The sequence below is a fragment of the Pectinophora gossypiella genome, chromosome 3 (assembly GCF_024362695.1).
Source record: "Pectinophora gossypiella chromosome 3, ilPecGoss1.1, whole genome shotgun sequence".
Lineage (NCBI taxonomy): Eukaryota > Metazoa > Arthropoda > Insecta > Lepidoptera > Gelechiidae > Pectinophora > Pectinophora gossypiella.
In genome coordinates this window covers 1,490,732-1,507,310 of record NC_065406.1, presented here as the reverse complement: position 1 = coordinate 1,507,310, position 16,579 = coordinate 1,490,732, and the positions used below count along the sequence as shown (strand labels likewise).

At 37.5% G+C, this 16,579-nt stretch overlaps 1 protein-coding gene across 2 annotated transcripts in view; it reads left to right on the top strand.

Moving 5' to 3' along the window:
* Positions 1 to 80: 80 nt before the first annotated feature.
* The window catches only part of LOC126382234 (uncharacterized), a 39,117-nt gene continuing 22,618 nt past the window's right edge, over positions 81 to 16,579 (top strand). For both annotated transcript variants that reach the window (XM_050032037.1, XM_050032036.1), the window contains exons 1-2: positions 81 to 427; positions 5,220 to 5,373. In XM_050032037.1, the coding sequence (XP_049887994.1) occupies positions 5,239 to 5,373 (135 nt within the window). In that variant the 5' untranslated portion in view covers positions 81 to 427; positions 5,220 to 5,238. The remainder of the gene's footprint in view (positions 428 to 5,219; positions 5,374 to 16,579) is intronic.

Below are 16,579 nucleotides of genomic sequence, written 5' to 3'. Positions count from 1 at the left end.
TTATACCAGATTAATTGATCGATCAATTACTTCGTAGATAGGGCAACGCTACAACTGTCAACGTCAAATTGACAATTTTCGAGGGTTATGTACTTCTTGCCCGACCTTTCCTTTCTCCGGACGAACGTTTCAAACGATTAGCGAATAATAAATAAATTAACTTTCACGGCACAAGTTCAATGGACAAAAAAATCAAGTGGTTTCCGCACACGTTGAGTGACATTTCCTTTGTGTAAAAGTGTATCATATTTTAACGTAGGGCAGTGAACTTTTATTGTGGATAATTAGAACAATTTTATTTACTTTCCACCTATTTTATCAATAAAAATGTTAGATAACAGTTACTGTGTTGCCTGATAAAGGTCTGTAGGTAAACAAATGGAAGATAACTTGAAGAGGACTGTATGGTCTGTTGTATGTTAGAAAGGTAAGGGCCTTCGGGTTTTCCCACTATACCTGTCTATTTATATAATATAACTTACATTTTTAATTAAATTTCAATAAATACAAACATTATTTATATTATATTACAATTATAACTAGTCTATTTCACTTTACTCAATTTATTATGTTTTTTAATAAATAAATAATTTAAGTACCCACTTACACATTAATATATTTAATCAGTTTTTCTCGAAAATAATAAAATTAAGCATAACATTTCTATAAGAATAGTTATTACATTATTATTATTTTATTTTATTATACCAGTTGGTATATATGTATCATTAATTTAGAAAACTTATTTAGAAATAGCTAAATAGATTATTCTTAAATATACTTTCAATTAAAATAGGTGTGTCATGTGAAAAAGTTTATGTGAACTTTATTATAGTACTTATGGCACAGAAATCATAATATTGGTAAACTACTTATAGTATTATTTCCTTGAATAGTTAATATAATTTCTTTATGTAAACAGATAAAATTATTATTTTTATTTATTTAGTAATACCAACAATAACTGTTTAGAAATATAATCAATTACATGTTTGTATAATTATTAAGTTTATATAACATCAATTTTAATTCCTTATTAAATTTGATAAACTTCCATCCACCAAACTTAATTGGATGGTTAGGATTGGTTTATGCTCTATGTCCTTTGAGCTTTTTTTCATAAGGAAAATGGGCATAAGTTTATGAATACATATCTTATTATTGTAATTTTTTAGATTATTGCGAGATTGGTGCTGATTTCACTACACACCATCTGAATTTTAAGTTATCTCTTCTTCTTCTAATCCTTTTATCCCCTGTTGAGATGTAGGGCGCGAATAACAGATTTCCACTCCCCGCGATCTTACGAAGCCTCTGTAGCTTGCTCCCATGACATGCCGAGAGTTTTTAACTGTAGGTCAACCAAATGTCGCCAGGTCTCTTTGGGCCATCCCTTTTGCGTTTTTCACGTGCACACCAGGTCAGAGTTCGTCGGGACGGGTGATCCACAGGTCTTCTAAGGACATGGCCAATCCACCGCCATTTCCGTGTGGGGATGTCAGCCTCCACATTATTTTGCCCAGTCAATCTCCACATGTGTTTGTAATAGATGTGTTTGTGTAGTTGATTTTAAGTTATACCCATTATTTTCTTATCCACTGAAAAGGAAGAGGGCGGCTAGGCAAATTTTAACAACCCTTTAAAAATAATACGTTAGCCAACCCGAAAAAATTAAGTTGATAGCGCACGTCTAACGGGTTGCATATCAGTGAGGTCCGTAAGTTATTCGCCCGGTTTATTAATTAATTCACTCATTCATTCTAAAATTAATAATTGTCAATCATCCATCCTTTTCTTTTTTGGTGCATAAGAAAATGGCAGGTGTAACTTAAAATAAAATTAGGTGTTTGCAGGAATCGGCACCATTGTCATGTAATAAACTGGCTGTCTTTCTCTCTCACTTTATTTAAGCTGCGCTCTTGTCGGTGGAGTAATCGCCAGTCCTCTCTTCTTCCTGCAAAATTCTTCACCTCCTGATACGACACGACCTGCGCCTTCTCTTTTATTTGTTTCATAAATGTTCTCCTAGGTCTACCCCTTCCTCTTTCTATTAAAATAATTTGGTATATATTATAATGTATATTTTGGAATTGAATTTGAATATATACACCATTAACACATGTTTATGAAATACGATGTTCGTGCGTCACCCAACAGGGTCCACATAATATCAGCGTCGTGGTTCACGCCGCGACTTGTGCTGAGTGAGGCCCTTTTATCTCAGGACGTCCACCACCACCTTATGGTCATTTCGACAAACATCCGTCTTGCTTTTTTGTAATTGTTTTAGTGGAAATTTGATATGATGTTGTTGTCTTTTTTTGTGTGTGGCATCCTTTTATAATAAACTTTTTCTATTCTATTCTATTCCTCTCTTTCCTTCAATTTTTGCTTCTATGAAGTTTTTTATAAACGACTCGCGTCGTATCAGGTGGCCAATAATATTTCCTCTCCAGTTCTCTTTAGTCTTTATCATGGTTACTTTTTCTCCTACTCTTTCACTTACCCTTCTAAACTGGCTATTGTTCTAAAATAATAATAATGACCTTTTACTAGTACAAACCTATAGGTCATAAACTGCCTATATACGTCCCACTGCTGGGCACAGGCCTCCCCTCAATCAACCGGAGGGGGTATGGAGCATATTATGCTACATACCTGTAGGTATAAGTACAAATAGTTGTGGTATTTCTAAACATTTATATTAGGATATTATGTGAAGAATTTCAAAACACAGAATAGTAATTCCCTTTGTTGAAATTATGATGCACACTTTGAGCCTAATCATAGCCAGTGTTTGAGTTGCCAAAAATATATATATTGGCCATTGTTGAGCTAATATGACATTGTGTTTGAAACATATACAATAATAATGGGATGGTTCAGAATGATATTTGTTTTATATGAGCTATCTGAAATGAATGAATCTATTTCTAAATAGTTGATGGGGATTTTTTGGCCAAAAGGTAGTATTATTTTATGCCAAGAGGTTACTTATGTGGGGTTGTTTGAATAGGTAATTGTATTAGGTGTTTGTTTTGTACATAGTTTTCATGATTTTTGTTTTGTTTTAAGTTAATGTCTGTAAACATTAAATATAACCAGCTATTCCACATCTCACTGCTGGCTACGGGAGTATGGAGCATACTCCACCATGCTGCTCCTCTGTGGTGGTGTTTTGATAGCTGAGACTAACGACTTAACGTGCCTTCAGAAGCACGGAATTATCTTAGTTTTTCAGACAATGTGCCTGTAAATAATTCAAGAATAACAAAAAAAAATTATCCAGATGAATGCATTATTTATTCTCAGCTCAACATAGAAGTTCCTTTTCCAAATAGGAAGTACTGAGGGGGCTCTATCCCGGTATAAAATTGAAGACAATAGGCCTGAATAGAAATTCCAACTTGAACAATATTTATATTGAAATTCTAGCTTTGAACCTAAGTCCCACATAGCACCTAGTGACTTGTGTCATTGCTAACAAGCATACGATTTACATATGTTATCACTACCAACTGTCCATACATAAGAAGCCCTGTTTTCTGCATACTGTTTAATATTTAGTTTATCCAGCATATTATTAATATTCATGCTTGCATAACTAATATACCTATTACACCTTGATATAAGTAAGAAGGAAAAAGTTACAGAAAGTTCAGTGAGGTGTGATGTGAGTAATTACTTTATCTTGCGATGGATATACCTCTGATTATGATTGGGGTTATGTATACGTTTTTACAGTAAAATACCAGATAGTATTTTTTTGTCAGAAAATAAATTTAAAGCTCATGTGAAGCTTACTTTATGTAAAAAAGCTTATTATTATATTAATGACTACCTAAATGATAAAAATGTATGGTATTGAATGTGTTCCTCTAGTTATTAAATAACTTGTAAATTATACCCTCATTGGTTTTTAAAAGATGTGTTGCTGTTGCAGTTTCTTGTCATTTCTTCTCCTCAGCCATAACACCTTGCGAAATTACTTAAATTCAAAAATGTTACATTGATCTTCAACAAGTTTATCCATGATAATTACGTTGAATAAATGATTTTAATTTCTGATTACCCCAATTGGGATATAGTCGTGGGCTTATGATATAAGTAAGTGCGTGGTACTCCACCTCACAACCCACACGATAGAAGAAGAAGAAGTGCGTATATAGGTCACACTCGAATCCGCATATTTCAGACAAAAATCTCATTCTCACCGTGTGTCGGCTTACCGCGTAAGTTCGCGCGCGCTCCCCCTTACCCCCATTTTTACCCGACCGCGAAGCAAAAAGGAGGGTTATGTGATTGACCACTATGTGTGTACGTATAATGTATGTGTGTATGCACATCTGTTCCAACCTAACTTCTAAACCTACTGTTAGAATTTAACAAATGAGGTTAACAAGCGTCTTGATTGCTGGCCGAGCCGACTAAAGAGCCTCGGTGGTTATAGGCTATGTGACGTCACGCTAAACTCAATGTGAGAGGACATTCCTCTAGACGACATAAACTGAGGACAAGGACATTTCTTTTTTCGAATGGTAGTGGAACAAAATTGGAATAAAATTTTTGGAACACACGTCAATTTTAAGCACAAATCTAAAACAACCGTCTAAAAATTTTACATTGGCCAATAACCCGACGGAATAATGGTGACAGCTCACGTCAAAAGGTTTGCATACTAGCGAGATACCTTTTTGATTCGCCCGGGTTATTCATTCATTTACTCATTCTTCTTAAATTAAGAGCTGTCAATCATCCGTCCCTTTCCTTTTCGGCGAATAAGAAAATGACAAATATAGCTTAAAGTAAAATTAGGAGGTGTCTGCAGGAATCGGAGCCACTTATAAATTACATACATAAACTCACGCCTATTTCCCACCGGTGTAAGCAGAGACTATAGAATTCCATTTGCTTCGATCCTGACACACTTCTCTTGCTTCCTCCACATTCATCAATCGCTTCATACACGCACGCCGGTTCAGAGTAGATCGTATTAAACCTTTTCTAAGGACATCTCCGATTTGGTCAATGTAAGTCCTTCTCGGTCATCCTCTGCCAGCTCTACCATCAACTACTACTCAACATCAACATATAAATTAAAATTACGAATAAAAATATTTTAAATGGTTGCAAAGACACTGCAGGCCAGTCTAAAATACCGCCCCCTCTCGTACTTGGTTCTAACCTGGTATCTACTGACTGTATTCTCTTCCGGTCAGGTGGTAGACGCCCAGCAAGATGCACATGTGGATGTGGTTCGGGTACGACCTGGGCGAGTTCCTGTTCCCGGGGCTCACCATCAGCTCGCGCTGGTCCTTCGCGCTCACCTGGATCGTGCTGTTCTTCGTCGCGCTGCTCTTCGAGGGCTCCAAGGTATGGGGGATTACGGATTCCTGGGTGGGAAAAAGGCCACATCGAAGCAATTCATCTAAAAAAGCAACATTGCTATTTGACATTTCTTGACATTGGTGCTAATTCTTGCAGACGCCATCTAATTCTATTTTAAGTTATATCTGTCATTTTCTTATCCGCTGAAAAAGAAAGGGACGGGTAATCGACATGCATAAAATTTATGGAACACACGTCAATTTTAAGCAGAAATCTAAAACAACCGTCTAAAAACTCTACATCGGCCAATAACCCGACAGAGTTAAGTAGACAGCATGTCAAACGTATTGCATACCAGCGAGATGCCTATTTTATTCGCGCGGGTTATTCATTCGTTTTAAGATTAACTTGTTGACAATCATCCGTCCCTTTCCTTTTCGGCGGACAAGAAAATGACGGCTATAACTTAAAATAAAATTAGGAGGTGCATTAAGATACTTGAAATATGGGCAAATGTCAAATTGCAATAACGCTTTTTAGATTGATTCTTTGTGGCCTTTTTAAGCCCCTTGATCAAATTTATTTATTTATTTATTTAATTCAGGCAACTAAGGCCCACACAGTACCTGTATTGGGTTGGTATGGTTTTCCCTTCGCGGGTTGGAAGGTCAGACAGGCAGTCGCTTCTGTAAAAGATCAGATCTGTCAAATCTTCAGGTTAGGTAAGCGGACCGTGTTACAAACGGGATAATGCTAGGGAGATGATGATGTATGTATTTATTTAATTTTTATCTTCTTCTATCGTGTGGGTTGTGAGGTGGATTACCAACCTCATCAACCCAGTCATTAGTTTAATTTTTATAAATAAATAATGATCTTCTTCTATCGTGTGGCTTGCGAGGTGGATTACCAACCCCATCAACCCTGGTGTCAGTGTTACTATTGAGCCGCCAAAGGCCCCTGACATGGCTCATGTAACGACTGTTAACTTACATCAGTAAGTAGTAACCGGGACCAACGGCTTAACGTGCCTTCCGAAACACGGATCATCTTTCTTTCGGACAATCAGATGATCAGCTTGTAATTTTGGGGATCACAAAGTAATATTCTGTGATATGTCCCCACCGGGATTCGAACTTGGGATTTGTTTATAATAAGTAGTATTTATATAAGTGTAGGTAAATAGTTTAAGCACCGCTAACTTAAACAATAACGTTACGCTGTTTACGAGCCAACATCACCGTTAAAAGGTTTATGCTTTAGTAAAAGTGTTTGCAAAATGAGTATTGTTTGTACCTAATTACCGATAACTGCTTATCATCGTGCATAAAGTACTTCCTCTGTACACAGTGTACCTACTTAGTTATTGTCTAGTGGTTAGAGCGTTCGGCTCACAATCTGGAGGTCCGGGTTCGATTCCCGAAGGGGACATTGTCGAAATCGTCGAAATTCACTTTGTGAGACTGTCCTTTGGCAAGGACATTCCAGGCTTGAATTACCTGATTGTCTGAAAAAGTAAGACGATTCCGTGCTTCGGAGGGCACGTTAAGCTGTTGGTCCCGGCTCTTAGCCGTAAAACAGCTCCACCAACCCGCAGTGGAGCAGCATGTGGAGTTTGTTCCATATCCCCTCGTATCTACGATCTATGCATTACCTATATTATAACATGATGAACAATTGTTAAGGGCGATAGGCTAATACCTTGTCACCATAATATGACCCTTTTTACTCCACCCACGCACAAGTACGGTCACGAGCATTAATATGTATACACTTTGGTACCATGTCACATTAACTTTTTTGACAAATTGAACTGTAAGTCTCACCAAATGTCAAATATGTTAGTGCGACAGAGTCCTAAAGTATATTGCTCATGACTGTACATCTTCCACCCATTATTATTCTGATCAAAATAAAGAGAAGCAACATCATCGCATCATCGCCAGCCCATTAACGTCCCCACTGCTGGGGCACGGGCCTCCCTATGGATGGAGATCGGGCCTTAAACCACCACGCGGGCCCAGTGCGGATTGGTGGTTATTAACGACTGCTAATGCAGCCGGGACCAACGGCTTAACGTGCCTTCCGAAGCACGGAGGAGCTCGAGATGAAAACTTTTTTTTTGTGGTCACCCATCCTATGACCGGCCTTTGCGAAAGTCGCTTAACTTCAACAATCGCAGACCGAGCGCATTAACCGCTACGCCACTGAGCTCCTCCTCCTCAATTCTATACATAATGTGATCCAAATATCAAGCAACAGTTATTTTTAGGTATGCGTCTGTCATTAAATTGTATTTTGGAATAATTATGTAATTACGTATGTAAATAAAATAAAAAAATAAATAAATTATCCGGGTAATGCAAAAATATGTAATTATCACGTTTGAACTGAACAGAGCTATATTGTTTTTGGTGAACGTAACGGAAAGTACCTCATTGCCTACACAATAGGTGACATAATTGTGATCTAATACCAGAACGCACGTGCGTCTAATGCCTTGTTATGGTTGAACCATGCGTTTGTCATCTCGATGACATAACACTTACCTAGTTACTTATTTCATTTCTAGCAGGGGTGGCCAACCCGTGACTTCATAAAGCGCCCCATACACCTACAATAATGTTGTACAATCCTTTAATTGTGCAATAATATTGAATAACCCCTTTCGTTCCAAACGTTCAATAAATTCTCTCAATAAAATTGACAAACCAGTCTGAACAATATTTTCGTGCGAGCAACATGTCTGACGACGAAGTTTTGGCGGCAAAAATAATACCGTGACTGACCGATCGCGATCGCTCCGAAAACTAAAATGAAAAATATTGCGCAATTTTAAGCCTACACAGTGCAAGAAAATAATATTGCCCAATAAAAATTAAGCTCGCTCAATCTTTTGTGCAATGTTTCAATGCTATCCCTAAACGTTCAATAATATTGTGCATGCAGATATATTGTGCAATATTATTGTAGGTGTATGAGGCGCCGACCGCGATCGTAACTTCCTCCTCACGACATTCTCAATTGGGTCGTGTACCAGGTTCAAGATAAATTCTGTACCGTCGGTGAAAAGTAATACAAGTCCAAAATTGAAGTTTTGAGAAAATCGAGTTTAAAGTTAAAACTATTCTAGCTCGTGACTTATAAGGAATAATGGATCAGAAGTTAGATGTGTCGATAGGTGATGATGGAAGGTTTCTTTTCTAATATTTAGTTATGTTTAGAACCTAAACAGAAATAGTAGAGGATCAAAATAAATTACATGTATCAGTTGACACCAACTTTTATACTGTGTAAATTGATACAAGTCTACATATACCTTTTTACACACATAACTATACAAAAGTCATCGTTGATATATCATATTTCAATTAATAATTTTACAGTCTTATTGTACAAAAAACAAAATGTCTTGGAAGAAAGTTTATTTTATGAAGTTGTAGAAAGGCAAAATTCTATTTATTTTCTTTAAAAAGTAAAGAAACGTAACTTATATCAATTGACACAAACGATAAACTATAACGAATTTGTGTCAAGTGGTATAACTTGATTTATTTTTTCGGTTTTATTGTGTAAAATGATACATGTTTTTACGAATTTCTAGTAATAAATACATATAAAGATGGTACACGTATATATAGTGTAAGGTGGCGATAATAAAATATTTTTGTTATGATTTTACTCTCAAAACTCATAAATAACCGGTCAAAACCACCACTGCTGCCCGCTACAAACACATTTTGTCCACCACACTACGCCCCTAATCAAAACCATTGTTGGTTCATCTTACAAATTCAATTATGATAATATTTCCACCCCTAACAAATAAAGGTAAGAGGAATCATATTAAGACTGGTCATTAGGAATGTTTCGGGCTAGCCTGGCAGCACGGCCTGGAGATAAAAGTGATGTACCTACGTACTTTTAAACCAAAATCACACAAACTGGTTAGTGTTACTTCTTTACTGCTGACACTATTTAAAAGATTACAACTCATTCCACAATCAAAATCCCCTAAAGTATACATGTATCACGAAGAAAATGGGCAAAACTTGCCCGACGATCGAAGGGCGCATTTCCACAGAGGTTTTGATAATTCAATACTTCGAATTATCTAAATTCCCGGTCTAATGGTAGCCCGCAACATTGACAGAACTATAAACGGAGTCGAATCAATGTTGACGATAAGAATAAGTAGTGAAAATGAAGATCATTGGTTCACCTTCAAACCTATAGGTTACACAGGGCTATCCTCAGGGTAGGTCTTATCACCTTTACCATGGTCTGTTATGGTTAAGCTAAATGAGTTCGTTTCCGCAAAACTTTACACGTAAGCACACGTTCCGCGTATCCTCGCGTATGGACCACTATTGTGAAGTGGGCAAACTTCCCACTATATCATCATCATCCTCCTGCCTTTATCCCTCTCTAGGTGGGGTCGGCACAACATGTATAGACAAATGTCCCATAACTAATGTTACTTTAATGGGCTCAGTTTTCCGCATAAACGCAAGTGGTCCATTATGTGTGCTTTTGTTGACTATGTAAGCCAACCAGCTCCTTTAAGAAGCTCAAATACCTCCTGGGATTTCTACAAACTTTGTGACCTGGTTTAATTAAGGGGTTGTGTCCGTGGTGTTGCCAATTATTTATTCTAATCTAATTTATCCTACAACACCCCACTGCTGGGCAAAGGCCTCCCCTTCCTCTTTCCATTTTTCACGGTCCTTTGCGTAATTCTCTCTTATGTAATCAAAATACAGAAAAAACAATTTAACGGTGGTGCACAGAGTTCAGAGTAGTTATTCCCTTTATAAAGACGAGAAAGCTCGACCAATTTACACCATTCAACGTGTTTGAGAAACTGGTAATCTTCTCTAGAGAAGATGTGGCAGATCCCGATGCTGCCGATGCCAAGCTGGATCCCAGTGGGACCTTAAACCCAAAAGTATGTACGATCATCTACAGCTGTGTAGGTTCAAAAATACCACTACCGGCGCTTGCATCTGTTAGGCTGAATAGTTCGTTGACAGTTGTAAGACATTTTTCTATAGATGGCAACACAAGAATGGGGTTGTGAAATCGGACGGATTGATACACGCTCTCTTGCGTTGGGGACCTTGACGACATCGGATGTGTTTACCAAGTTAAGTGTTATTTTCTTGATACCAGAATAAATAAGTGTGATTACTGTTCTACCGTATTTTTTTTCTACATATCAGAAGTGGTAAGTACCTACGTTTTTGGAATGTTTTGTTGCCACGCGTGACCACTTTTCAAGCTGGATAGTTTGTAAGTTTAACTGTAGAAAAGTGTTGTTTGAATTATAATTATTCTTTAATTATTAGTGAGACTCTAATTGTTTCAATTACGCATAGTCAACTTTTATTTCAAATAGTAGTTACCTATAGTTATTTAACCTGTCTTTATTTCGAAGAGTTACCCACATTCTAAACATTACGTACGGATTACAGAAAATAAACAAAAATGAATGTATTACTCTTGATATGTTCAACTTCATAGAATGACCTAATTAATCCAATGCTACGTACATACCTACATTTAAAAAATAAAAAAAAATATATAAAAGGAAATAATAGTGAAGTTTTGTTGTAAAGGGTTATTATGTTTGGTAAAGATTAATACTAATTAATACAGCGGTAACAAAAATTTCGTTGTTATTGCGACCAGACATGTAAGTAGTTTACAAGATAATTTATGTGTTGTTTTTACATTTTTTTTCTTATAGGCCACATAATATGGTGGTTATGTATGGTATCTTAGGATTTCGTATCAACAGTGGCTGCAAGCTGTCTTTGATTACTTGTGGCTCTGCCCACCTCATCATATATGTATGTATGTACATATGTAATATGGTCCGGTCAATCTGGTTTCAGTAATTGAATCTTTATTTAGATACTAAATTATAAAATGTAATTATTTTGTTTGGCCTAATATCATTAAGAGTCATTGTAATTATTATCATAAAGTAGAACTACTTAAATGTAATTTATTGTCATAAAGTAGAACTTGCTGGTATTGAGGGTTATAAGGGATTACTCGAAATGTCGTTTGTAAGGTCACATGCATAGTTTACGAGATTTTTACACAAATATTTTTAACTTTTACGTTTTTGTGAATAAAATGTTATCATAGCCTTATTATCCATCCCCTAGCAGGTTTTGGGTGTTCTTTAGTAACAATAATAGATCCTATATGAACAGCACATGTGATGATACCAGGTTGAGGTTACGGAGGTTGATGAAAGGGGTCAAACATATTGTCTATTTTCTCTAGATGCACCTAGGGCATGCTGTCCGGATATCGGACGACCGAACACTCCGGATTGTTCTTCGGATTTATTATCTGGATGGTAGAATCTGGCGGATAATTACGTGCCCCGGAAGCACCGTTTTCGAGTTATCATCAAAAACAGTAAAATTAGATTCTTTAAAATTCAAATGTTGGTTAGTCATTAATGGTTACAATTTTATTTTACGAGTTCTAGGAAATGGACGGAGGAGACGGAGTCCTTAATCTGGAGACTCCCAGGAGGAGCCGTTAACGTGCTAGACGCAGCCGCAGCCGCGGTGAAAGCCGCAGCCGCAGTCGCTGCTTGCTTGATCGCGAGCTGGCTTCGAGAAGAGAGCAGGAGAAGGTTGTCGAACTAATTAAAACTATTAAAGATGCTCTCCCATCGCAGCCGTTAAATCAAAGCGCACCATCAGTAAATAAAAATTTGGATTACACAAATATTCTTCCGGAATTTAATCCGTCTCTGAAAAGCCAACGCATAGACATGTGGCTAAAAAAAAAGGTAAATCAGTGCGCGGAGGTTTACGGCTGGGATGAGAGGACAGTAGTGCATTTCGCAATGCAGAAATTGGGCATTCGAAGGTTGGCGGCGAAAGTATACGGAACTTAGCTAGTCCACGTGGCGTTGAATAGTTTGTTTTTACCGTTGGAGCGGTAATTGTTTACCAAGATATGCAACAACGTGATGAATCTGAAGCTCAGAGGCGACGGAGCCTTACAACTCTCGAGATCCAGACATCCGAGCAGTCACGTGAAAGGCGCACCGACCGTGATGTGCATACCGAGGGTGGACTTCACTCTAATTGCAATGACTCAAGTAAGATACGTAGTACAAGTCGTAGACGTAGTCCAAGCCGTTCGCGTCGTCACCGCAGCAAAACCTGAACCAGAAGCCGTAGACGTGTATTCCAAGCTATTGTCATCGTCAACGCAGTAAGACGCGAAGTAGAAGTCGTAGACGTAAATCAAGCTGTTCTCATCGTCACAGTAAGACGCGAAGCAGAAATAGAAGACGTAGTCCTAGTTCCACTCTCTACCACCGTAATCGCAGTGTAAGTCGCCAACAAAGTAGAACTAGGAATAGTTCGAGTATACAGGAGCGAGAACAATTGTAAGCGCGAGAGCGAGCATGGCTGCAGTTTCTTTAAGATCAACTTCAACGTGACCGTGAACGTAGTAGACTACCAGACAGAAATGACGTCAATCATGGGATGAAACGTCCGCATACAGATGCACATGACGAAGGAATTAATACCGCGCATCGGTCTAAACGGATAGATAGTCCTACATTCACGTCCAAGGATGCTATAGACATACTAAACTCAATAAAGCCCCAGCCGACGCCGGCAGGCGCACCCAGTCACTCTAATAACCCCAATCCTAAGAATATACTTCCAGATGTTGACCCGTCATCGAAAGGACAGCGAGTAGATGTTTGGTAAAAAAAAAGGTGAATGAGTGCGCCACCGTCTACGGTTGGGACGAAAGAACTACAATTCATTTCGCGTTGCCAGAAACGGCAGGGACTGGCTAAATCGTGGTATGATAGTCTAGACACCATAATGTATACGTGGGTGGAATAGCAACAAAAGTTGTGTAGTGCATTCCCATTTGAGCAAAACTATGGCCAGTCCTTGGAGTACATGCTAAAGCGCAAAAGTATGTTCCAGGAACCAATCGTAGTGTACTTTTACGAGAAATTGGCAATGTTGAACCAGTGCAATATCGGCAAACGCGCGGTAGATTGTCTGATACACGGGTTGAGTGACAAAACTACCAAGTCGAATGCTTTGGCGTTACGGTGCACAGAACCTGAACAGTTATTAGAATTCCTAATGAGTAATAAGGAGACAATCATCCCTGAACGTTTCAATTTTAGGAATAGGCCAAACGTAGGGTTCAATATAACTAGCGGCAGCAATGGTAATGGAGCTGTTGGTTTCAAGATAAAATATATTATATTTATAGATAGAGTATATTTTGTTTTAATTGTAAGGGATCAGGTCACCCATTTCGAATGTGCCCGAAACCACTTATTCAATGTACTCGGTGCAACAAAGTAGGCCATAAAATAGACAGTTGTTTTATGAAACCCGACGAGTAACGTGATAGTAAGGCTACCAATTCTCAAAAGACGATGTGCATATCCACGTCTACTCTGAACTTAAAGTTCTATAAAGAAGTTTTTATTAGCGGGGTTCCAGTGAAAGCTTTTGTAGATTTCGGCAGTGAGGTTTCTCTTTTGGCAAATTCAGAATTAACACATTTGGGCCTACAACACAACAACGTAACGACAGCTTTAAGGGGATTTGGCAACGAAGTTGTTTATTCGTTAGGGAAGGTGACGATTGGCTTCACACCCTGCAGTTAGGCGATAGTGAATTATGCCGGATTCGAGAGATACTTTCATCTGACTTAGATTAAAAGAAATAAACGAAAATTATGTTATCAAGGATAACAAGTTATACAGGTGTGTTAATTGTAATAGATCTGATTTGCGTTGGGTGGTGCCGAAGGGGGCAAGGTGGCAGCTATGTCGTATGAACCACGACGACATAGGCCACTTTGGCCTAGAGAACACTGGATCGGTTGAAGAGGACATATTGGTTTTCCTAAGATGTCAAGATTCGTGAAAAAAATATATAGATATATGTGTGGATGCTTGCATCGAATGTGCGTGTTCTGGGAGTATGCGCATATTCTAAGAATATGCGCATATTCTAAGAATATGCGCATATTCTAAGAATATGCGCATTAGTAGAGGTTACGTCTTCAAATTTTAAAAATGATGGAAAAAGTAAAAAGTTACTACCACAATTATTCGGGTCCATATCGTGTTATTGCAGTACTCGGTAATGACCGGTATAAAATCGCGGCGACACCAGGTTTAAGTAATAGTAGACATAAGCGTAAAACTACATTCGCTGCCGATCGTTATGTTGCCCTGGGTTCATGTAGCAGCCTTAAGCATAAATGAAAGTGACAAGGATCTTGAAAATATTGACAGTGAACATGATTTTTAACAGCGTTTATTGTTGTTGATCATGACTTAGAGTTGCGAATCAAATTTAAATCAACGATATTACATCTTTTGTATTTAGTGTATGAAGGTATCACGATACGATAAGATTAAAGGTATTATGACAATAGTTTGTTAAGGTAGCGACCATGTGATTGGCTCGTTAAATTTAAAGTATAGAGTACCATGTGATTGGTTAGGTAATATATGAGAAACAGAGGACCATGTGATTGGTTCGTTAAATTTAAGGTATAAAGAACCATGTAATTGGTTCGTTAAATTTAAGGTATGAAGAACCATGTGATTGGTTAACTAATATTAGAGAAACAGACGACCATGTGATTGGCTCGTTGGTATTGAAATAAAAAGGACCATGTGATTGGTTCGTTAGAACTGAGATAGAATGGACCATGTGATTGGTTCATTAGTATGTAATATAGATTAATTTAATTGTAAACAAAATCGATTACCTTATATCTAAATATCTTGAATTGTTATTCTGTGCAGTTAATTGAAATTACCTTTGTACCACCATAAATCGGTAGCTATTACCCACGGCTAGAAAGCATTTTTGTGGGTTCATATAAATCTATACCTATTACAGGTCATTCCATATTACCAACATTCTTAATTTGAATATAAATATTTTCTTTTACATTAATGGTCGTAAAACCCAATGTTGAGATAAATCGAATCTCTATCATTTAATTATTGCGTCTAGAAAACCGGGTTTTACGATTAAAATCTTTGTATAGTGAATTTCAAAATGAACAACCTCATGTCTATTCAAAAACTTAACTGCTCTATGAAACTGTGTGAAAAGATTGAAATGAAATGAAATGAGATTTATTCTGTGCATTTATTGTGTGATTAACTTAAATATACTTTGTTAATTAGGTACATTAAGCTGGAAGCGTGCATCAATCAGCCGAGTGTTAGGCTCATTTGTCGACGTGTATGGGGACATACACGCGGTCAGGATGGACGAGTGTTAGGCTGAATAGTTCGTTGACAGTTGTAAGACATTTTTCTATAGATGGCAACACAAGAATGGGGTTGTGAAATCGGACGGATTGATACACGCTCTCTTGCGTTGGGGACCTTGACGACATCGGATGTGTTTACCAAGTTAAGTGTTATTTTCTTGATACCAGAATAAATAAGTGTGATTACTGTTCTACCGTATTTTTTTCTACACATCAAAGATCTAACCAGCGTGTATTGAATGGCTTGCATATTAATTGGAGCTTGATAATATTTGGAGCTATTATTTCACATCTACAACCTCCTTAGCAATGAAAGCAGCGTTCAATCTGCCACCGCTTAAGCTGCATGTAATCAAGAAAACTATGTAAAACAGCTATGCTTCGAGCTAAGGGAAGGAGACTAATGACAGTTATGACAAATCTCAAATACCTCTTGACTAACCCTGCCATGGTGATATCGACGCCATGATCAGGACCCACAACTTATTGAGGTACTATTATTAAGTACTACAAGGTGGTTATAACAGAAAGAGAAAAAACACGGTTTGGTCTGAAGTACTAACGTAACCTATACCCATTCGCAATGCGGATCAGATATGGTTTGCTGTGGCTCTAGACAAAATGGCTTCCCATAGACAGGTTTATGCGGAGGTTACCCTAAGATACACACTGGTGGCGCATAGAATCGAACTTGTATGTATCATTATACACGACATGTTATTGATATCCAAGATCGTATTTTATGAAATATTTTGATATATATTAATTTATATTACTTTTCACGAAAAAATAAATTTGGTGTTTGATGTTACAACTAAAATTATATCATTAAACACGGACCGTGAGAATTCAAGGATGGCGTGTATTTTAATATATCTTGAGTTGCATTTACTTACACCAAAATATTTAATGAAAATCTTCATTTCACTTT